The sequence below is a fragment of the Trachurus trachurus genome (assembly GCF_905171665.1).
Source record: "Trachurus trachurus genome assembly, chromosome: 12".
Classification (NCBI taxonomy): domain Eukaryota; kingdom Metazoa; phylum Chordata; class Actinopteri; order Carangiformes; family Carangidae; genus Trachurus; species Trachurus trachurus.
Window position 1 is genome coordinate 15,758,229 of NC_139908.1, and position 22,521 is coordinate 15,780,749.

Genomic DNA, 22,521 nt, shown 5'->3' on the forward strand with positions numbered 1-22,521 from the left:
TGCTCTGCCTATATCTAATGCTTTGATTTAATGTTATAGTAAATATTAAAACACATTTTATTTTAATGGATAAATCATGAAGAGAGAGTGGAGATTACAGACTCATTACATTCAGAAGCTTCTCCTGTTCAAGTTAAAGCATTTTTACCCAGACTTTGTTATTGTATGTATTTATATTGAATATATTAGAGATATAGACAATTCAAGGGGCACTAATACATATATACACATTAACAATAGGCAAATTCATTATACCACGGGTTACAAAAATCTACTTTGACTTAATGAAATAACTCAGCAGATTCTCTAATAGATGTATAGACATTGTAACTCAATACACTGAATAATTTATGTTCTTAATAGGTAGTTCATGAACTACAGTTACTTTAAATAATAACAGGAAGTCTTTCAAACTTGCTGTGCGTTTTATACGAGAGGCTTTGGATAAAAATCAACATATTTCTGGCACAGTCACTACTAAAATGTAGCTTGACTTAATAACAGTCCAGCTGCTGTAAAAGACTGCACAGAGAGCACACATAAGGTAGCCTCGCCAAAGTGAAATTTAATTATTGGCATGCTGATCAATGCTCCTCATCAGTGACGCACTAATGCCAGATTAATGCGTCACTGATGGGACAGATTTCTGGCCGGCTGCTCTCTGGCAGCAGGGTTTTGTTTAGCCTCTCCTGCTCTGCTCTGCTCTGCCCGCCCCTCCTCCTCCTCCTCATCCTCCTCCTCCCAGGTGCTCACATGTTTTACCCAGAGTGCACAGAGAGAGAGGCACCGTGGACGCGCGTGATGGGTCCGTGTACGGCCGGTGTGCAGGAGGTGCAGGCGGTTCGCTGACCGAGCGGTGCGCAGCTGCTCCGTCCAACTGTGCCGCGCTATATCCAGCGATAATTAAGTAGGATGAGGTAGCCCGTAGTACAAACATCAACATGCAAGAGTCCGACCGTCTCCTGTCCTGACAGCCCCGGCGGCGCGAGACGTCCGCTCGTGCCACGGTACCGACGGATCGCAGCGCGTCTTGCAGCCTGCTGCCCGGGTCGGTCTGGTCTGTCTCCGGGTCCGGGACCACGAATCGATCCCGCTCTCGTCTGTGTGTAATCGTGCTGTCGCGTTGTCGGCTGATGTTGGAGACATAAAGGAGACTGATGCTTCCCCCCTCTGTGCATGTGTGAGATAACCTTTGCGGTTCACCTTGGAAATAGAAACAAGAAATCGCACGAAAGGTAAGACAGATGTTTTCAGGAGCCGCTGCAGCTGTGTGTCTCTGTTGATTCTGAATGGAAAAACGATGCTTTGTGATGTTGCTCATGAGTCCATGGCTCGTACCTTTGGAGATGATAATGGAGCTGTCATTCAGATTCGCTGTGAAATGTGGGAAAGGCCTATTTGTCCTCGGGTATTTGAACCTTGAAAGTTGCATTTTCACTTTTAAAGTGGATTTGAATGACCACCCTCACTCTCTGCTCTGTTTTTGCAGATTACAACTGTAGCCACATGCATTTCTCTGATACAGAGACCCCCAATTTGCATATCATGAATACTTAAAAGAGGTGTTCAATTTCTGTGTGGGAGAGAACATATACAAAATGGTGGGTGGCTCCTGTCCTCCTAATGTCAGGCACCCTGCATGCGCCTTGTGGCCTGTGGTGTCTGTTGATGAAGTGTGATGATGTGTTTCATTATCTGAGGCATCACATTGCATCCCTGCAGGCCGACCTGAGTCCTGAGTTTTTCTAGTGAGAGAGTGAGATGAAATGGCTTTGTGAGGAGGTCAGGGGTGTAATTAACGCTGGTGGTGTGTGCAATGAGGCTGTAATCCAGGACACATGTCCAAAGTTAGTCCCTTATCCCAGTTGCCTGCTCATGACAACATCATCAGTGATGCCTGCGGAGCGTGGTGTGTGGACAGGTGCTCAATATGATGTGATGCAATCTCTCAGCCTATACCACTCACTGCAGGCTCGTCCTTTGTGCACCTGTGAGCCATGGACTGAAGTGCAGACAGGTTGGAGACATGATTATAGGCGAAGAAAGCAAAAACCATGTCATTGTGTCACTTAGTGTGAGCATCACTGTTTTGTTTTTATCTCACAAAGGCAAAAAATCAGGTCATGTTGTTTTATGATCCACCACATACTGCTCCTTTGCAGGTTGATGGATCGCATTCAGCAGAAGAAAACGGACCCATGTGGGCCCAAAGTGCAGCCTGGACCCTGTGCGTTGATTGGAGGCGGTCCACGTTTACCTCCGCAGCTTGCCATTCAGGAGCCCACCCTCATCAGCCCGTCGGAGCAGGTGCTCAGGAAGCAGTCTGGCCTGAGCCCCGTCCAGGTTGCAGTCGCACCGGTGAAAGCAACGGAGCAAATAAAGCCAGGGCACGCAAAGTCTCCAACAGCACTGACGAGCATCAGCCGGCCCAGACCGACAGCCCTCGGGACTAAACTTGCTCCCAAGCCGACCAGAATCTCAGTGGAAGCCCCCAAGGACATAGACCTGATCCCAGTTTGCATTCCCGGACCCCAGAGTGCCAACAACATCCTGTCGCATTCCCCGACAGAGTCCTCCTTCCCTCTCCACAGTCCTCAGAGTCCCCACAGCCCCTCTCAGTCTTTCACCAGCCAGCCTTACCTTAGTCCCACTCCCAGACTGCCCCAGCTCAGCCCCAACTCACCCTCCAGCCTCAGCCCCAAATCCGGCCTCAGTCCTCAGTCACAGAGGACCCCCACCACCGGGAGCTTAACACAGAGCCAAGAGCAGCCTGAGAAACCAGCATCAGAGAACAATGAGTTCAGGTGAGACACATAATAACTCATTTATTAAAACATTTTTTTATATGGTGTAGCTTTAGTTCACGTCCAGCCTTCGCCAGTTTTAAATGTTCCTGTTCTTTACCACACTGTGACTGTTTATTCCCTGTTACGTCGTCTAAACACAGCTGCAGTGGCCGTCCTGCAGGCAGTGGCTGTATGAAAGCTGATGTGTGCCAGACCATGTCACATGAATCAAAGCTGCGAATTTCACTAAGAGCTTTATGAACCTGACAGAGTGACACAGCCGTATTTTGTTGGCGGCCTTCCCGGAGGCATGCCGTACTTCTGTTGTGTTCCTCCTCCATAAACAACGGCTGCCCGTAAAAATACTTTAAATTTGTAGACCTGTGTTTATGTGAAGGAAGAAATATGACAAAAACTCTTCAGATGGCAGCAGCAGCCTCCACCAGTTTTACTGTTACACTTACCCGACTTATTTTTTAATACATTAGTCTGTAGTGTAGATCATATTGATGATTTTTCATTCCATTCCATTAACAACAAATCACATACTTAAATAATCTATGTGATAAACATATAGGCTGTGCCCTTAAAAACACAATCCATCTGTGTAATCATTTTTATTTTGTCAGTGTTATGATGTTGTCACCTCATAATGCAGGTTGAATGAGTCTATTGATGGGATGTTGAAGTCTCATTCAGAACTGTCCACGTTCAGAGCTACAAAAACTGTGACAGTAAACTGAATTTTAGCAAAATATAAGTAGGCCTAATATAGATTTGTTATTTATTGATGGATAGATTTTTTTAAACGATATGATATATGCTCTCAGAATTAATGGAAATAGAGGGGAGATTATTGTATTACTTTTGAAAACAGTGGAATGAATATACTGCACAATTTGTAATTGATATGCAGAAACAGCGGCCTGGTCCTTTAAACGAGTCTTTTGACCCTGGAAATTGTACCGTTAGCGTCAAGAAACCTTAGATCTTATGGTCTATACACTGATAAAACAGTTTTCTATTAAGAGCAGAAATCACAGATCCACTTAGCAACCAGCCAAATGCTCAGAGCTGTAGAGATAAAACAGTGAGTAACGTTCATTCTGTCAAACTTTATTTGTATAGCACTTTTTCACACAACTCAATTTAAAGTAATTTACAGATGACTGACAAACTGGTAATACAGATAATGCAAATGTATGTAAGGGAACAATTTGAGATCAAAGCACTAAATAAAACTGGTAATGAATTAAAACAATAGAATAGAGGAAAATTACACATGAAATTGATGAGATGGTGTAAATTGAAAACATGAATACAAGAAAATAGTCTCAGATACTTGTAAAATAACGAATATGTTTTCAAGCAATATAACTCTGGTTGTGTGTGATGTGTAATTGACAGTTTTAGGTTACTGGATTTTTAGAAACTGTGATGGACATTTTAATATATTTTCTTCACATTTTATGGACAAAACAGTTGAACAATTAATTGAGCAGAAGGCTCGATTATTTAATACCAAAATAAATAGATAAAAAGCTGCAGCCCTAATGAGTTGTTTTAGTGATGGAATTGTGTGTGTGTGTGCGTGTGCGTGTGCGTGTGTGTGTGTGTGTGTGTGTGTGTGTGTGTGTGTCCATTAGTTCAGTTATGAAGGGCAGGTCCATCTCTTTCTCTCTTCTAGTACTCATCCATGTACACACACACACACACACACACACACACACACACACACACACACACACACACACACACACACACACACACACACACACACAATACTGAGTCATCATCAGGGTACAAAGAGGTGCTTAATTGTGCTTATCTTTTTTCTATATACAGAAACAGTGATGAAAGCTATTTCCCTGAGGATTACAGCGCAGATTATGTCCTCTTTCAGCCTGCAGTATATGGCACTTGAATCTAATGCAGCAATCCCAACTGTTTTCTGTTCTTCCACAGGGTGTACATTGTCACATGGAACGTGGGATCAGCCGTCCCCCCGGATGACATCACTTCTCTGTTTGGACCAAATGTTTCAGATGGGAGCGTTGACATGTTCATCATCGGGTAAGACAGTGTTTCTACCAGGCTCGGCGGTGCCAGAGAGACAGCCGTAGCGCCCACTCGCGCATCTGTGTTCGTTTTCACCCCCACCTTCCCCCCCTTGTTACACATCACTGTCCTTTTTATTAATGTCTCATTTTCTCTTGTTAATGACGTTTTCTCTACTTTCTGGCACCTCCCAGACTGCAGGAGGTCAACTCCATGATTAACAAGAGGCTGAAGGATGTTCTCTTCTCAGACCAGTGGAGTGAGCTGTGCATGGACACACTCAGCCCCTTCGGATATGTTCTGGTCAGTCAGACATTAAACATGCTTGTCACACTCCCATCCCTTTTTTGCATGTCAATTTGTTATTCTTCTTCCTCCATCCCCTTCTGTTTAGGTGGCGTCCCAGCGAATGCAGGGTGTGCTGCTGCTGGTTTTCTCTAAATTCTGCCACCTTCCCTTCCTCAGAGGCGTGCAGACAGAGAGCACGCGCACAGGACTCGGGGGATATTGGGTACGTGATACGCATTGAAGGGAGATGCTCTGAATCCTGCTCAGAGATTTATCACGCCGGGGGGGAAAAAAATAGTAGGGGCGTGTGTGTGTGTGTGTGTGTGTTTCTGTGTGTTTCTGTGTGTCTGTGGGCTTGTGGAGAGATGTTTATATAGGTGGCTTGTGTGCTCCCTCCTGTCAGCAGGCGTGTGCACGCGTGGGTGAATATGTCAGTGTGAGTGTGAGTGTGAGTGACCTTCCCGTGCGTGTTGATGTCAGCATCACCCCTGGCTGCTGCTGGTGCAGTCTCCTTCTCTTTGAGGTCAGTGCAGCAGCAGGCTGTCTGGCTTTCTGGTTCTGTGACTCAGTAGCAGGAAAAAAAAAAAAAAAAAACGCATGACCTTGTCCCTGAACACAGATCTGATTGTTCATACACACCTCTTTTTTTTTTTTTTAACTTACAAAATACGCTCTGCATAAAGGATCTATTTCTCACTGTGTCCTCTCTTCACCCTTTCCTCTCGCTCTAAGGGCAATAAAGGGGGTGTCAGTGCGAGGATGACGGTGTTCGGCCACCCGGTGTGCTTCCTCAACTGTCACCTGCCGGCTCACATGAGGAACCTGGAGCAGCGGATGGAGGACTTTGAAAGCATCCTGCAGCAGCAGCAGTTTGAAGGAGGGACGGCCACCGGCGTGCTGGACCACGAGTGAGTGACATCATCCTTACATCCTTTTTGCCACCCATATAAAGCTGCTCACCTTAACAAATAGATATTCATTCACAGAAGTGCTCTAAATGTTTCAGATCTAACCCGATCAGACATTCACCAATAATAAATATATCATAAAAGGTGATGTTTTACAATATGGTGTAAATGTTTCACGTAATTTAAAATCTCACAACAGCATTTTTTTTGGTGTATTTCTTCCTGTCCCTATAGTGTTGTGTTTTGGTTTGGAGATTTAAATTTCCGCATTGAGGACTACGACATCCATGTGGTGAAATGTGCCATCGACAGCAACAAGCTGCCTCTTCTGTGGGAGCGGGATCAGGTGAGGCACCTTCAGCATTTCAAAAACATTCACATGTTCTCAGAGACAGATGGATTTTTCTGGAAGGCTTTTAACGCCACCTGTTTTTATCTCGCAAACGTCAGCCAACAGAGGGTGCTGTGGCACAAAGTGAGCAAATATCACCTTCTGTCGGGCTGGATCAGAAAGCATCCAGGCGTGTGTGATGATGCTCTGTTTCCCCCCTGTCATCTGTTTACTCTGCAGCTCAACATGGCAAAAAACACAGAGTCCATCCTGGAGGGCTTCATCGAGGGACAGCTCAACTTCCCACCCACTTATAAGTTTGATGTGGGCACTCATACATACGACACCAGGTCTGTTTACTCGCCCCCATCACAGATTTATTGTTATAGATATTTTATTCTCACAGTGGTGTGACTTAGACCTGTGAGAGTGTTGCTCAGCCTCCGTCTCCCTCGGTCTCATGTGGCTTCTCTCTGTGTCAGTGCTAAGAAGAGGAAACCTGCCTGGACCGATCGCATCCTCTGGCGCCTCCGGCGTACAGGCTCCCCAGTCCCTACCCACAATGCAGCACTGCAGCGGGGTCTCACCTCTTGGTTGGGTGGGGCGACTAAAGTGACGCAGCATACGTACAGAAGTCACATGGGCTACACCATCAGTGACCACAAGCCTGTTTCCGCCCTGTTTTCCCTTCATGTGAGACAGTTGTCCATAAGAGAAATCTAACATATACGTATATGTTACATATATGCAACCATATCAAGAGTGGTGTTTATATTTTTGCTTATAGTATTAACAGATTTATACACTTATAGCCCTCATCTGGATATATGGAGATATTGTTTATAGCATATGAATACCCATAATACAAATTAGTGTATATTAAAAAAAAAAAAAAAAAAAACGATATGCTATATATGTTAAAAGTTATGTATCTTAATTACATAGATTTAATTAATATATGCAAAATTATGAACAACATAGAAATTCTGTTTAGTAATATTTTATTTTCTTATTAATTTTATGTGTGTGAGTGTGTGGTCCACAGGCCCACTATGTTATCCACATATATTGACAATTGTTGGGATGGAAATACATTTACATAACTTACATCTATATAAGCATTCATACATAAACATGCATATTTTATAGGTTAGATATGAAATTGTTCAAATTGCATGTTTTTATTCTATATGTGCCTACTATAGATGTGTTTAGAAATGTAACATATGTGCATATATTATGTTTGCACATGGGTAGTGATATTTCTCTTAATATAGTTGTATAGGTTGTGGAGGGTTTACTTCTTTCTCTGTACCCCATGCTCTTTTCTTCTAGTTCCCATTCAAGGTGGAGATGCCCTTGGTGGAGCTGCAGGTAAACAAGGAGTGGTGTAAAGTCTCAGATTCTACGGTTAGATTCACTGTTGTGTCCACTTATCAGCGCAGCTCATGGGACTGGGTAGCAATATACAAGGTAATTCTTGAGTCATTATTGTCCTGATTCACACCCACAGGGATCTTTGCTATAGATTCTCAGGACAAGCTCAAGATGTATCATCACTGTGACTTCCTGTGTCAAAATTTACAGTTGTGGCCGTCGTTTCTTTCTGCACAGGTTGGATTCAGACATCACAAAGATTACCAGGCGTATGTGTGGGCCAAAGGAGAGCACGCAACACAGGTGTGTCACATACTAAAAGCCACAGAGCTGTTGTTGTTTCCACAGCCAAACTCCTCGTTGAACTGTGTTTCTGTCTCCCTCTGTCTGCAGGTGACATTTTCAGATGAAGATTTGCCAAGAGATGACTGTGAATACATCCTGGGTTACTACAGCAATAATATGAACAGTATTGTTGGATTGTCAACACCCATTCAGGTAACAAAAGTCAAAGGAGGAAGGAGTTGCAGCCTAACTTGTTAATCGTTATGAATCAACACGCAGCTCGCCCAAAACTATGTGGACACCAAAACATATGACACATGTTTCATTCCATCACTGATGTTGAGAATATGATCTGGACTCTGTGCCAGCCAGTTACATAAGTTCATTCACACCAAACTGGGAGACCCAGTTCTTCATGGACGCGGCCTCCTGTATGGGGACATTATCACAAACACAAACAGGGGCCTTCCCCAAACTGTCACACAACGAGAAAAGCAAATATCTAAATATTAGTGAAATCTGTATCAATGGATTCCTCTTTATCGGTGATGCAATGTGAGTGAGGTATTTTACTTAAAAACAGCTCTTACACATAACTTCTGAGACAATTGCACTTACATCTGAAATGATCACTCGATTAATTGATCAGTTGGTCAGTTTACAGAAGATGAATGGGCAAATGTCTTATTAATTGATTAATTGTTCTCATTTAAAAGCAGAAAGATCACAGCTTTTAAAATGTGAATATTATTTGTCCTCCATGAAAATAAACTGATATCTGATGCACACCTGAACGTTTGGCCTTTGGGAAATCTCAAGAGGGGGGAGTTTTATCTTATTACTTATTACTTTACTTTTACTTGTCCTGCATGTATCTGATGTTTTACATATTATCGGTTTACTAAATATAATGCCAATAACTCAATACATTTATGGCATACATACAACACTGATAGGGGAGATTCTGTTGCACAGCCATTATATAAACTTTTTATATTTAAAGTGCATTTTGATGACAATATAACTGCACTTTTACTTTTACTTAAGCAATATTTTGAATGCTTGACTTGTAATGGAGTGTGCCCACCTGTTGGTTATGTAGTTTCCTTTTAGCCCGCTTGCTCCTCCATCCTCAACAGATCAAGATACCAGCCCACAGCCCCACACAGCGCTCTGACAGCTCTGAAGTCAGCTCAGAAGATGACAGCACTCTCGTCCTGCTGGCTCCAAACTCCCGCAGCCCGAGTCCTAAAACCGGCAAACACCACCAACACCACCATCGCCACCGGCGTAGCCGCAGCCCCGCTGTTCCTGCTCTGTCCTCCAACCCCCTCCCCTCCCTGCAGGGCCTCAGCCTCTGTCCTCGCTCTAAAGAAGGCCAGGCGCGAAGCCGCTCGCCCTGCTCTGCTGCTAAGAAGGAGCGGCTGGTCTCCCCCGACGCCGTGCCGTCGCCCTCCATCAGCCCCCTCAGTCCGCGCAGCCCCGTGTCTCCGGGCGGCGGGGTGACTGCGCCGGAGGCTCTGATCGCTGCCATGTTAGGTGAACACAGACCAGCTCAGGTTAGCCCGACAGGGGTCAAACAGATAGGGAAGGCAGGGGAAACGGACATTGCATAGAAGCAAACATCAATAGTTAACAGCAGGTACTGCACAAGGAGGACGATGGCAGCACCCATGCATTCAGAGTCTGATCTGACCCCACACTGTCACTGTGCTCGTAGAAGCAGCACATTCAATGACTCCTAATGTAGTTTGCAAACATTCCACATTGTAGCCCTGCAGTTTCTCTGTCTCTGAATCTACCATCATCTCATACACTATGTGTATATCTGAGTCAAAGAGGTGTCCAGACTCCTGATGACAAGTGCTTTTATAGACTCATAAGCTATATCATACGTAAAACAAACATATTGAATGTGAAACCAAAGTTAGAGTAAACCTGTGATGGATCTGACCAGCCAGTCCTGACAGCAATATGGATCGATGTAAACGGTCTCCTATCAAAATAAGGACACAGGACCAGAAGTATTGATGGTATCATAGTTCACAGTGGAGAGAGGGAGTGTGTGTTTGTGTGTGTGTTTGTGTGCGTGTCTGTGGATTTGTGCAGGCCTATGTGTTTAAACATTCATGTGTGAAACGTGCATTTTGGACAATTTTACCTCTATAGCTCTCGGCCTGTATTCATAAAATAATTGTAATGTATCCCGGGAAAGGAGGGGGGCGCTTCACCTCCAGAGTCAATCTGAAATGTACATGTGACTTGAACAGTAATCCTAGATCAATGCTCTTATTCTTAGCAGCTTTGTGAATACAGCCCCTGTTCTATAGAGCTCAGTGAGTGGATGTTTAGACTAATGTGGCCGTTTTGCTTCAAGGAAAACACTGTTATTTATCTGTGTGAGTGTGCAAATAAAAAAAAGAAACAGAACAAGCGGAGGCGCTAACCTGAGTCAATACTGTTTATTGGCTAAACAAAAAGAAGTATCTATTTGTGCTTACATGTGTGCCGAGGTGTCGACACAAGTCACATACAACAATTTGAGTCACCCTGGAGTGACGGATTAATGACTTCAGACCGGATGTGACCAAATGAGAGAAGACCTGTAGTTCCTCGTGACTTCGCTTTGACTTTCAGCCTTTTGACTCGATATCCTCCCCTCTGCTTCAAAGATAACAAGATAACACATTTTGTTTTTTAAAGTGCATCTAATCGACTTCAGCTCAGCCTTCCTGACAACAGATCCAACAGCCGATTACACTTCAACAAGCTGACACAGGCCTTCTTGCCAAAATAATTACTTATTTGTGACTTGAGATCAAGCACACTGACTGTCACACCTCCACACAAGCGTACAACCTTCATCTCGCACTACAGTACATGTGTTAGAAGTGTTGTTACAAAGAGAAGGGAAAAGACTCAAGTTGGGAATTTGATACAGACCAGAGCTGACAGAAAACAGCATGAGATGATGCTTCACCGCTGATAAAATGTAGTGGGGGGGGGGGGGTCGGAACAAAAAACAAAAGCACAAGCGTCAGTCACATCCAGACAATTAGTTTAGACAAAGGAGATTTTGAGGTTTCTACGGAGACATGGATGAGTGTGCACAGCCACAGCTTATGGTTTGCCCTTATGTTTGTAATCAAGATAATCACTTTTGGATTAGCAAGGGGATCTAAAACCAAAGATAGTGGCCACCAGGAACGAGAGGCGAAACAAGCTGCACAGTCAGAGAGAAGAATCACCTGATTATTGAGTTTTTATTGGATGGGCGACCAAAAATAAATCAACTCATGCCAGCAGTAGGAGTAATGATGCATCACATCTGTTATGCAGCAACGCTCGGGTTCACCATTACAGATACTTTCAGTTTTTGAACTCACATGTACAGGCTGCAGAGAGTGTTGATCCACTGTAACAACTGTTTTCTCACTTTCCTCATACACAGAAGAGGAAAAACATTTAATTCCTGTTAGTATGCTATTGAAATAGGATTTTTAAATTCAAGCTTTTTAAACTAAGTGAAAAAGTATGTCATGAGCCCTTTGGAAATGCCTGATCTTCAATGTGCTCAAGATGATATCACACAAGCAAATACAATATGTTGTGTCTTTATTTGAAGAAACCAATTAAATATTCACAGTGCTGGTGGCAAAAAGTAGGAGAACCCTGGTTTTAGTAACTAGTCGAACCCGCTTTGGCACCACAAGAGCTTCTGCTGCTGATCAGATCTGCTTGACCAAACGTCAAACAATGGCTCAGTTACAGCTTCCTGCAGCAGAGCTCAGATAAAACATAAACATTAATCATTTCCCACCTGAGAGTAGTTTTCCTCAGATAAAGCAGCATATTGGAAAACTTTTATTGTGTACCTGTTTATTCACTTCTCGTATTGTGTGTTCTTTGTCTGATACAACAGAGAGATACACCATGTGCATGTTCTCACCTTGGTGCACATTGTAGCCTAATCTTTCAGAAAGATAACATTCACTGCTTTATATTCTTTGTAATTCATTTGGTTCATTTGGTTTAAAGACAAACTACATCTCTGACTTTATACAACTTCACACTCGTGTAGGTCATCAGGTCAGAGGCTGCTAGTGATTTCCTATACCCACTTGAGGTCAAGACTTGAGGCAACCAGTTCACTGTGTCTCTGTTTAAGTCACTTAAAATTATGTTGTTTCTTTTAAAAAGCAGTTTCAAACAGGTTTTTAATTAGACAAGGGTTTAAATGTCCATCTGACTTTATGTCTCGCCATTGTGTTTCTGTCTTTTACTATTTATTAATGTTTTTATTAGTGGGAGGTGGATAAATAAACTTGGCTTACTTATACTTTCAGTGGGGGATCCATTCTCACAGAACAGCTTCAGTTCAGACATATTCTTAGGATGCCTAAATAATGCTACAGCATCTCCACTAGACTATGGTCTGGATTATGACTGGGTGTCTCCAACAGGCAGACTCCCTTCGTTTCATCTCTTCTGTAATAGATTTACTTTGATGTGAAATGACATTGTCCTGTTGTATCACCTATAACTTCTACCCATACATACCGTCCAGTGAGATACAGTAAAATTAATTTCCCCCTCAGTGAAGTTGAGCTGTTCAGGCCTAGAGGCAACAAAGCTCCAACATCATTGATGCTCCCTCCACCAGACTTCTCACCTGTGGGATGGTGTTTCATGTTCGTGCTGCATGTTCTTCCAAAACCTTACTTTCATTTTACCAGCCTTTTTTCCTGAGAGCAGCAGCTTCCTCTGTAGTATTCACGGCAGGCTCCATGCAACCATGTCCATTGATTTGCATATAAGACAGACTGTGAACACAGACCTAGGGAGAGTTGTCAGACAGTATCTGACTGTAGAGTAATGAATATCAAAGCTCTTTGAGATAATCCTTACAGCTTTATACAAATCTTTTGTCTTGATTGTCTTGTGATTTTCTTTGTGTCAAACTATACTTTTTCACTTCTTTTTGCTGTAAGGAAATACTGGATACTGGATACCCTAGGCTCATAAAGAGCCGTAAAATAACAGAGAAAAACGATACACACGATCAGCGATGACATAAAAACAATTGTTTGTAATTGTTTTCAGTGTTGTAGTTGATATATAGGCTAGTTGATGTAGTGGTATGTCCTTGTCCTGTTTTAACAATTCTTTTTGAAGCATTTTAGATTTAAAACTCACAGTAATTTTTAGTTTAAATTATTTTTCCACAAAATATACACAGATCAGTTACAACATTAAAACCTGTCACATGACTTCTGACCTCTAAAAATCTGAACTGAATGAATTAATCTCTTCAAATCATAAGGGAACCATTAAAGTAGGCCTAAGTAAAATGCTTAATACTCTCATCGCTGTGGGCTTCTGATTAAAAGTGAAACACAGATAGCTTTACACCTTTTAAAAATTAATTAAATTAACAAAATCAGTAAATATTAGTAGGCCTACTGATATTTGCACATAAGAAACTGCTTGGTTCTCTTACTGAAATTTCATTGTCCTTTTCCCATCCAAGCAGTTTCAGTAAGAGATGGTTATTAATGCATTTATTTGAAATAACATGTTTTATTGTCCTTTTCCCATTGATGAGTCCAGGCTTTACAATAGGCCTGTAAAAGTCTCCTAAACAGGTAAATACTAACATCAATCTAAAATAAACAGTGGCCTGAGCTGGACACTTTCACCACACCAGGACTTTAACAATCAAATAAGTGACTTATTCAAAACAAATACACTTTACAGCAGCCGTTAAGGTGCTTTACTTTACTTTTCACCTCAGGCAGCATCTATTTTATTTGTCCTCGCGGGGCCACGCCCCCTCGCACCACGTGGTCTGGGCCCAACAACAACATTGGCTGCGGAGAAGTGACTGGAAGGGTCCGAAGAAGTTGTCGGGGCGAATAAGTAGAGCTGTCCGACCCGCAATTAGTTCATCCATCCGGGGAGCAGGAAAGCGGAAAGAGAGACAGAGACACAGAGACAGTAGGACACCCCGTGTGAAGAAGAAAAGACCGACAACACCGTGTCCACCTCCTCCTGAACCGTACTAGTTAGTTAGCTAACGGCGTGTCGGTGTTTCTGCACAGACTTTTTAATCATTCTTCCAGAAAATGAACTCCCACATCAACGGCTACCACAACCACGACGCCTTCATTGATGAAGACTGTTTCCTCTTCACCTCCGAGTCGGTCGGAGAAGGACACCCCGGTGAGTTTAGTTGTGTTTTTACCTCTCAGTCACCGTAATTAGCCTGGTAGCATCCTGTTAGCCTAACACACAACAAGGTCATGTGGCCGTATGTGTGTTGTGTTGTGTCTGTCAGCTGTTCACCGAGGAGCCTCGTTCATCCTCCTCCTCCTCTCCTTAGCTCTGTCGGCGCTGAAAACACGAGCTGCAGGTGAAGTGTAGAAGCAGCACTACGTGTGGTTCAGACAGTAAAAGAAAAGACACAGCAGTCGTGTTACAGGCGGAGGGAAACACGGGGTTTTGGGCGCTAACAACACGGCGGCTAGCTGCAGAAGCTAACCCCATGTGTGTGTGTGAGTGAGGACTGTTGGTGCCTGTCAATCATGCGGCTCCACACCGGGTTTTTATATGGTTTTACAACGTGTCTGCTCCTTATAAGAAGCTGTGTGTGTCTGTGTGTGTGTGTAGCTGGTGACAAGTATAAGCTGAGGTTGTGTAATTTAAGTCAACATAGCCATTGTTGCATCATGTCAGTTGTTTCCAGTGATGCTGAAACCAGATGTGATATGTGCTCATTAAGGAGCAGCAGGTTTGTTACCACCATTAGGTTAGCATTGTGTTTTATAAATAAACTGTGCTGTGGTTAGACTGAAATAAGACTGACGTCAAAATGTTGCAAATGCTGCAAAGTGCAGGAGCAATGTTCATAAGTGAGTTATAAAGTAGTCTGTAGTTTCCTCCATTTCCTATATGTCAGTGCATCTTAGCTTCAAAATGCCATGTGTAATATACTCTCAGTTAGTGGTTTATTTGGTAAACCTCACTAACACCTAATTCAGTCCAATAGGACAAGCCCTGACATGACACCTACAATGTGCAGCTGTTTGCTTCAGCTTTATTTTGAAGGCTCTACCGAGGGCAGATTATTAGTCTCCAAAGTGACTAACACACCTAAATCAGTTTAAAATTGCAAACTGAACATTATGAACCCTGATTAACGTTGGCTTTGTTACAGGACTGTTGTGTTAGACTGTTGGTGTTGTTTGTCCATCTGTTACATGCAGCTTATTAATTGCTGATTTATTCAGCAGCTTGTCCTACAATACGGCACAGTTTTCTGTCTTACACTGGGGCAGTGGGGGCAGCTGTATTGAAACAGATAATAGGCTTACCAGTACTCCTAAATATAGGTACTGCAGGGGCTGCTGCTCCACTGTGGGTGTAAAGTAGTCACATCCACACACTTTATAGTTAGAGGACAGTAGGAGCGTCTACAGAGATCTCCATTAATGATGTGCTTCAAGGTGCTCCTTTATACGTAGCATGTTACACTTAGTGGCTGAAGAAATCATTTCAAACACATCTGAAACAGCTTCACTTGTTCCTGTAATGCTGTCACTCCTGTCCTGAGTTTTATGGGGGAATAAATAGATAATAAAAAGAATATTTCAGGGAGGATGACTTGACCCTCCAGGACCTGAGGATTGACAGAGGTTTAAACAACTTGAATGCATGCTACTGCCAGCCTGTTATTTTAGACCTTTATTCAGGTTTTTCACTGTGTGTACTGTGTATTGATTTCTCTGGAAGAAGAACTTGGATCAAGTGTTTGTGTCGACAGGCGTGTTAAAAAAAATCTCTCACGTGTGACTCCACAGATAAGATCTGTGACCAGATCAGTGATGCCGTGTTGGACGCCCACCTCAGACAAGACCCTGATGCCAAAGTAGCATGTGGTAAGTGCAGAGCGAGATGACCACAGAGGCTGTTTATATGAGTAAGTGTTGATGATAATGTGCATGTGTGAGACGAGGCAGGTAGCAAAACACAGAGACTCAACCAAAGGAATGAGCTCTTGGAGCTAAAACCATCAATCCTCTGTGTACTTTTATAATATTTTCTGGTCCGATGAAATGACCATATAATGCACACATGAATACCCCAGAGATTAAGGTCATGAAAGCTTGAAAATACAATCCTCAATAGACTGGATGTTTTGAATTCCAAATTACCTTTATTTGGTCTTTGCTTGTTGGTTTTACCTAAGCCTCAGGATCGTTACCGACTGCCAGGGTATGAAGTTGAGCAACTAAGTCTGAGGATGTATTGGCAGGAAAAATGTCCAACTGTCTGTGAGAACCAGTCTAACCAGTGTTGGCTGGTGATCCACCCAACATTAATAAGATGCCACCAACAACTCACAACCAGTAACTTTTATATGTACAGTATATTTGCGACACACATGCAAATTGAAGACGGCGTGCCACACTGTTTTCATCCTGCTCCAAGACTAAAAGTTTTACATAGTAGATTTAGATGTTCATAATTCAAGTGAAAAATGTAGACGTTGCCAAATATTGGACAGTCCCAAACTCCCAAAAGTTACAACATACTGTTCTTGTTAGATTAAAGTGAAATTGAAATTGACTGTGGTCATGAAAACAGGACACAGGTGGAGGTTGTATTTCTGCTGAAGGACGTTTTGATGGACATTTTCCTCTGTTTTCTTATGCTTCGCAGACCAAACAAGTAATTGATCAATATAGAAGTCAGTTTAATATACTGAAAATAATCCTTAAGTGTATTCTATGATTGTTCTTAAAAAGGATTCATTTTGTATAAGTTTTTGTCTTTAAAATCGTGCCCTCCACCTCCTTGTTCCCCCCACCTTCCTTTTTATTCTCCCTCTCCTCCCTCACACTGCTTGTCTGTGTGTCCACAGAGACTGTTGCTAAGACGGGGATGATCCTGCTGGCCGGGGAGATCACCTCCAGGGCCAACGTCGACTACCAGAAGGTCGTCAGAGACGCCATCAGGCACATCGGCTATGACGACTCCTCCAAAGGTACAGTGATGGAAGCTGGTTGTTGTGAGTTTTAGGGTTGAGATTCATGCAGTCAAAGCAACTAATGAACAATAGAGACTAAAAAAAAAAAGGCAAAAGACCTGTTGGTTGTGAGTAATGACCTAAAGCCAATTAGGTTTCCTGTTCAGGAGACGCAGACAGCTCTGCACTTCTCCCAGGTGATGATCTTTCCCTGAGGCTGAACCAGAGGGAGATTCCTGGAAAGATGCAGACACCAGTGTTTTACATGTTACATTACACCAGGGGTGTCAAACTCATTTTAGTTCACTGGTCACATACAGCGCAATGCGATCCCAAGTGGGCCGGACGATTAAAATAAGAACATAATAACCTATAAATAACGACAGCTCTACATTTTCCCCTTTGTTTTAGTGCGAAGAAGTACAAGTATAAGATGTTAACAGTTAATTACTATTCTTTTACAAAATATTTTCAACAACCTGGAATTTCTTGAGAAAGATAAATACAATTTCAACAATATTCTGCCTCTTGTTTATAATTTTCACACTTGGCCGCATGTTTGATGCCCCTGCATTACGCTATTGTGAATGAGACAAACCCAGGCAGACCTGCTCCATGCTGCTTGTTCACACATGATGATGAGTTTAGTTGTACAACATACACAATTCGAAGGAGGATCAGGCGTTGAAACTGTTTACTGAGGCTCAGTCGTCTTGTTCTGCAGGCTTCGACTTCAAGACCTGCAACGTGCTGGTGGCTCTGGAGCAGCAGTCCCCCGACATCGCTCAGGGCGTTCACCTGGATCGTAAAGAGGAGGACGTGGGCGCCGGCGACCAGGTCGGAGGGTTCTTGCATTTATGTTTGTGTTTGAGGGGCGCACAGCTGGGTTGACAGGAACCGGAAATAACGACGGTGGTGATGGGAGTTTGTCACGCTGTTTTCTGCTCCGTATTCATGCTGCGGTTTGTGACTGCTCCCCTGACAGGGCCTGATGTTCGGATATGCCACCGATGAGACGGAGGAGTGCATGCCACTCACTATCGTCCTGGCGCACAAGCTCAATGCCAAGATGGCCGAACTGCGCCGAAATGGAACTCTGCCCTGGCTGCGGCCCGACTCCAAAACCCAGGTTAGACACACACAAAAAAAAAAACTCTAATAATGGTATAATAATGGTATAATGATAATGATGTCCACAACACATCTGATATGATTTTTGGGAACATCAATGTGCATCAATGTGTAAATTATTTGTATATTCATAGATTTTTTCTTTTCTTTTCTTCTTCAGGTGACCGTTCAGTACAGGCAAGACCGAGGCGCCATGGTGCCGCTGCGTGTCCACACCGTGGTGGTGTCCGTGCAGCACGACGAGGGCGTGTGTCTGGATGAGATGCGTGTCTGTCTGAGGGAGCAGGTGGTGAAAGCCGTGGTTCCCAGCGGTTACCTGGACGAGGACACGGTGTACCACCTGCAGCCCAGCGGCCGCTTTGTCATCGGAGGACCGCAGGTGAGACACGAGTTCATCTTTATGGCTTTTAGATTGTTAAAGTGTTATTAAAGTTCATTAAAGTGATGAACTTTAATTGGATGAATTTGAATGTTTCTGTTCTCTCTCCCAAAGGGCGATGCTGGTCTGACTGGGCGTAAGATCATCGTCGATACCTACGGAGGCTGGGGGGCTCACGGCGGTGGAGCTTTCTCTGGGAAGGACTACACGAAGGTGGATCGCTCGGCTGCCTACGCTGCACGCTGGGTGGCCAAATCTCTGGTCAAAGCCGGGCTCTGCAGGCGCGTGTTGGTTCAGGTGAGTGAATATCAAAGTGCGTGCGTGTTGGTAGCTTTAGGCCTGAGGGTGTTACTGTTGAGCAAACAAATGGTTTTATTGTGTTTGCCTTATGTGTCAGATGCTGGATGTTGATTTTAATAATGATATTTAACAGTTACTGGATAATATATAATAATAATAATACACTGAACTATTCCAGATCCAGAACCAGATGCAAATTCCAAAGCCAAATATTTTCATTAATGAAAAAGAGATAGTCTGAATGCTTAATGGTGTTAAGTGTTTTCAACGTGTCTCTTCCGTCTCAGCTGAAGTTCTTAATGTGTGAATCATTGATAACTTTTTTTAGGTAGCCTATGCCATTGGAGTTGCCCATCCCCTCTCCATCTCCATCTTCCACTATGGGACGTCCCAGAAGAGCGAGAAGGAGCTGCTGGAGATCGTGAAGAAGAACTTCGACCTCCGTCCAGGAGTTATCGTGAGGTACGGAGTGGTGTCCAATTTCAGTTTTTTTTTTGCTGACAAATATAAACAATAAAAATCCTTGTATACTTTTTTCCCTTACTTTAAGGCTTTTCTAACTGACTATTTTATCTCTGTCTCAGGGACCTCGACCTGAAGAAGCCCATCTACCAGCGCACAGCAGCTTACGGCCACTTCGGTCGCGACGTCTTTTCATGGGAGGAGCCCAAGAAGCTGAAGTATTGAACCCTCTCCTCTAATCTCCCAGCGGGCCTTAGGTGTATTACAGACAAACCTGTGTGTTTGTCTGCCTCCCTCCCTCCCTTTCTCCCTCCCTCCTCCTCCTCCTCCTCCTCCTCCTCCTCCTCCTCCTTCCTCCCTGCACATACAGCCGCATCACCACAGCCTCTACTTACATGAGAAGATGCCCTTTCCCCACCTGTTGGTGTTGAACATCATACTGTAGTATTTCGTTTGTTGAGGTGTTCAACTGAACAGCTTGTTGGGGAGAGAGAGTGTGTATAGATTTGAGCTCTGTTGCCAACTTCTACTCGCATGAGTCGCCTAGTTCCCCGACACTGATAGGAAGGAATTATTCACAGTTCACATTCAAACACATTTCCAACTGGACCATGAGCATATTAACCAGTCATGGAAACATTTCTGGTATTCCTCAGCTTTTTAAAATCAAAAACCTCACTGCAGTTTGGATGTAGAAGATCACTTTCTCTCTCTCTCTCTAACAGCAACACATTATGTCACATTTCACCAAACTTTATTAAGTTAAAGAGCCGTTATGTGTTGCACCACCTCAGCTCCCTTCACGGCAAACACCTCCCCCCCTGCTTTTGAAGTTTTAACGGCACAAACGGGGTCAAACACTTTATATAAAAGAAAATCTGCTATCTTTTTGTATCCGTGCTGTCCCTTCAGACCATGTTTTTCTGACGTTTTACAGAGAAGTCAGAAGCTGCTAATGACCATGTGGTTATGTTGGGCTGCACCATGAAATCACTCCATATTCTTATTTCTTTTTTTTTTCTCGTAATTTATTTTCGTCGGTTTTTAGATGTCATGTGAATGTTTCAGATAATGTTGAATGTGTCGATGTTCTACTGACCAAGATAAAGCCGTGGTACAGTACTCACCCTTTCCTGAGACTGGCTCTGGGTGTAGCTACAGAGAAACCCAGGCTCAGTGACGTCCGGTCAGGGTCAGCCTGCCTATCCAATGGCAAACACTGTACTTGAAAGATTTATATAGTGGCATTTGACTAGCATGGGACCTAGTAGTTTGAAACAAAGAAGGACAACTGATTAATGTATCCCACAAGTTACATTATCGACACGGTTTTCCCACTCGGTTGCACACGTTCAGGCCCCCCGCCCCCCTCCCCCGACACCTTCACTCACTCCGGTGTACGATTATAGAAAGTGAAGTGGTATTGAAGAAGAGCAGAGCCGCAGACAGACCAAGACAAAGAGATAAGAAGCAGCGCACAATCAGCTTAGTGAATGTAAGACGTTACTGCTCTCGAGTTAAGTTACATATGAATGAATGAATGAATGAATGAGAAGGAACCAGGGATCAGATATGTAAACTTTATGCTTGTGGGTTATTGTGACTCTTCCTCTGGAACTACACAGCACATTAGTTCTCGGAGTTGTCCCGAAACAGTTAAAGGCTTCTGTTATCAATGTTACATGTACAGTAGTTCCCAAAGTAAATGTTGAGCTTGTGGCTGAAACTTCTTTTTTTATTTATTTATTTATTCATTCATTTTTATAAAGAACCATATTCATTCTTTTCGCCATCACACTGTGCGTCATGGTCGGCACAAGTCACAAAGTTTTTTTTCCTGCCTTCCTTCCTTCTTTCACTTTGTAGGACATGTTATGTATGTAGTCAAGGTGAGGGAGGAAACGTGCCAGGCACCTCGGCCAGTTTGCTGAACCCAAGCTGTTGTAAACACAGTATATGCCTTTTTGAATGCTTCCCCTCCTCCTCCTCCTCCTCCTCCTCCTCGACCCTCGTACCCCTGGATGTCTGTCCAAACAATGTGGTTGCATAGTTGATGCTAAGCCAGCCGTAAGCCCTGAGTGAGATTAGCATTCACTGTTAGCGTCGTCGCCACAGTTGGTCCCTGCTCCGAGCTGTGTGCACAGTTATCGTCTAAAGATGTCTTCATCGTGTAGCTAGATGGCACTGTGTCCCCATACACAACACTGAATCTGAGGCTTTTTTTTTTCTACTCCAACACTGATACGTCGTCTTTAGTTTTGACTCCTCTGGCGTCACCTAGTGGCTCCTTGAGTGTACTACAGAGAAACCTCACAGGAGCTGTAGGCTGGTGCTACGAGAGCATTTTAAAATTGATCTGTTTGTGATCATTATCTGGTGAACTGACTTAACCTTTCGAATATTTTTTAATTTTTTTGTTTTTACAATGTTTGCGTCCTCCAGCTCACCCACAGACGAGGCCAATGCTCGGTTGGTGTTGTACAGAGAAACCAGCCTGTTTACATGGTCTCCTGTGGGTGAAGGAGGAAGATAATGTTTTCTTCTTTTCTGTTGAACAATTTTTTTTCAAAGAAAAAGATTGGAAGTGAGTCTGTCAGTGTGGTCGCCGAATGTGTGTTAAAGTGCCTTTTTCTAATTTTCTGCAATGCCCCTTCCCCTTCGCTCCCTGAATACCTGACTTCTTACCTGTTCACCCTGCCCACTCCCAGTTTCTACCCCAAGGCTTTGAAGTTGCCCTCTTCAATGATTCACACTGAGAAGTCTGATTTGTTGTTGAAGTTTCTCTTTTAAACCCTTCAAATAAACTGCACGCTTGCTTGTGCTTAAATTACATGCTTTTGGCTTTTGGCTATTTATTGTGTATCATGAAACATATTTATGTTCAGATAATGTTTTTGATTTATTATGTTGCCGGTATTAATAATCAGTTTGAATCATCATTTTCATGTGGTGGTTGTTGCGACAACTTGTAATAAAATGGTGTAGATGGGAAAATTAAAATAGTGAAAAGTAGATGCAGGTACTTAAAAAGAATAGAAGTGAGCAAACTTTCTATTCTGACCGTCGCCTCAGTCAGGAACCATTACCACTGAAGTTAGATTTAACTTGTCATCAGGCTTAGGATCTAGATTTGTTAATACAAAGTGTTGTTGTGAAATAATATCACACTTGTCCATGACAAACTCTGA

General features: G+C 43.2%; 2 protein-coding genes across 2 annotated transcripts; both read left to right on the top strand.

The window, feature by feature from the left end:
- Window positions 1-2,166: 2,166 nt before the first annotated feature.
- inpp5ja (inositol polyphosphate-5-phosphatase Ja) lies at window positions 2,167-9,649 on the top strand (the record flags this gene model as incomplete). The annotated part of the gene is made up of 12 exons (XM_083983475.1): window positions 2,167-2,804; window positions 4,752-4,859; window positions 5,039-5,147; window positions 5,239-5,355; window positions 5,865-6,040; window positions 6,275-6,386; window positions 6,612-6,721; window positions 6,854-7,064; window positions 7,707-7,844; window positions 7,986-8,051; window positions 8,142-8,246; window positions 9,173-9,649. The coding sequence occupies 12 exons, from the start codon at window positions 2,167-2,169 to the stop codon at window positions 9,647-9,649; spliced, it is 2,367 nt and encodes a 788-aa protein (XP_083839601.1).
- A 4,267-nt stretch (window positions 9,650-13,916) lies between these two features.
- On the top strand, window positions 13,917-22,161 carry mat2aa (methionine adenosyltransferase 2Aa). The gene is made up of 9 exons (XM_083984028.1): window positions 13,917-14,255; window positions 15,893-15,970; window positions 16,957-17,079; window positions 17,786-17,898; window positions 18,047-18,190; window positions 18,353-18,571; window positions 18,686-18,868; window positions 19,200-19,333; window positions 19,456-22,161. Exons 1-9 carry the CDS (start codon window positions 14,159-14,161, stop codon window positions 19,556-19,558), a joined length of 1,194 nt encoding a protein of 397 aa, XP_083840154.1. The 5' UTR covers window positions 13,917-14,158; the 3' UTR covers window positions 19,559-22,161.
- Window positions 22,162-22,521: the final 360 nt, after the last annotated feature.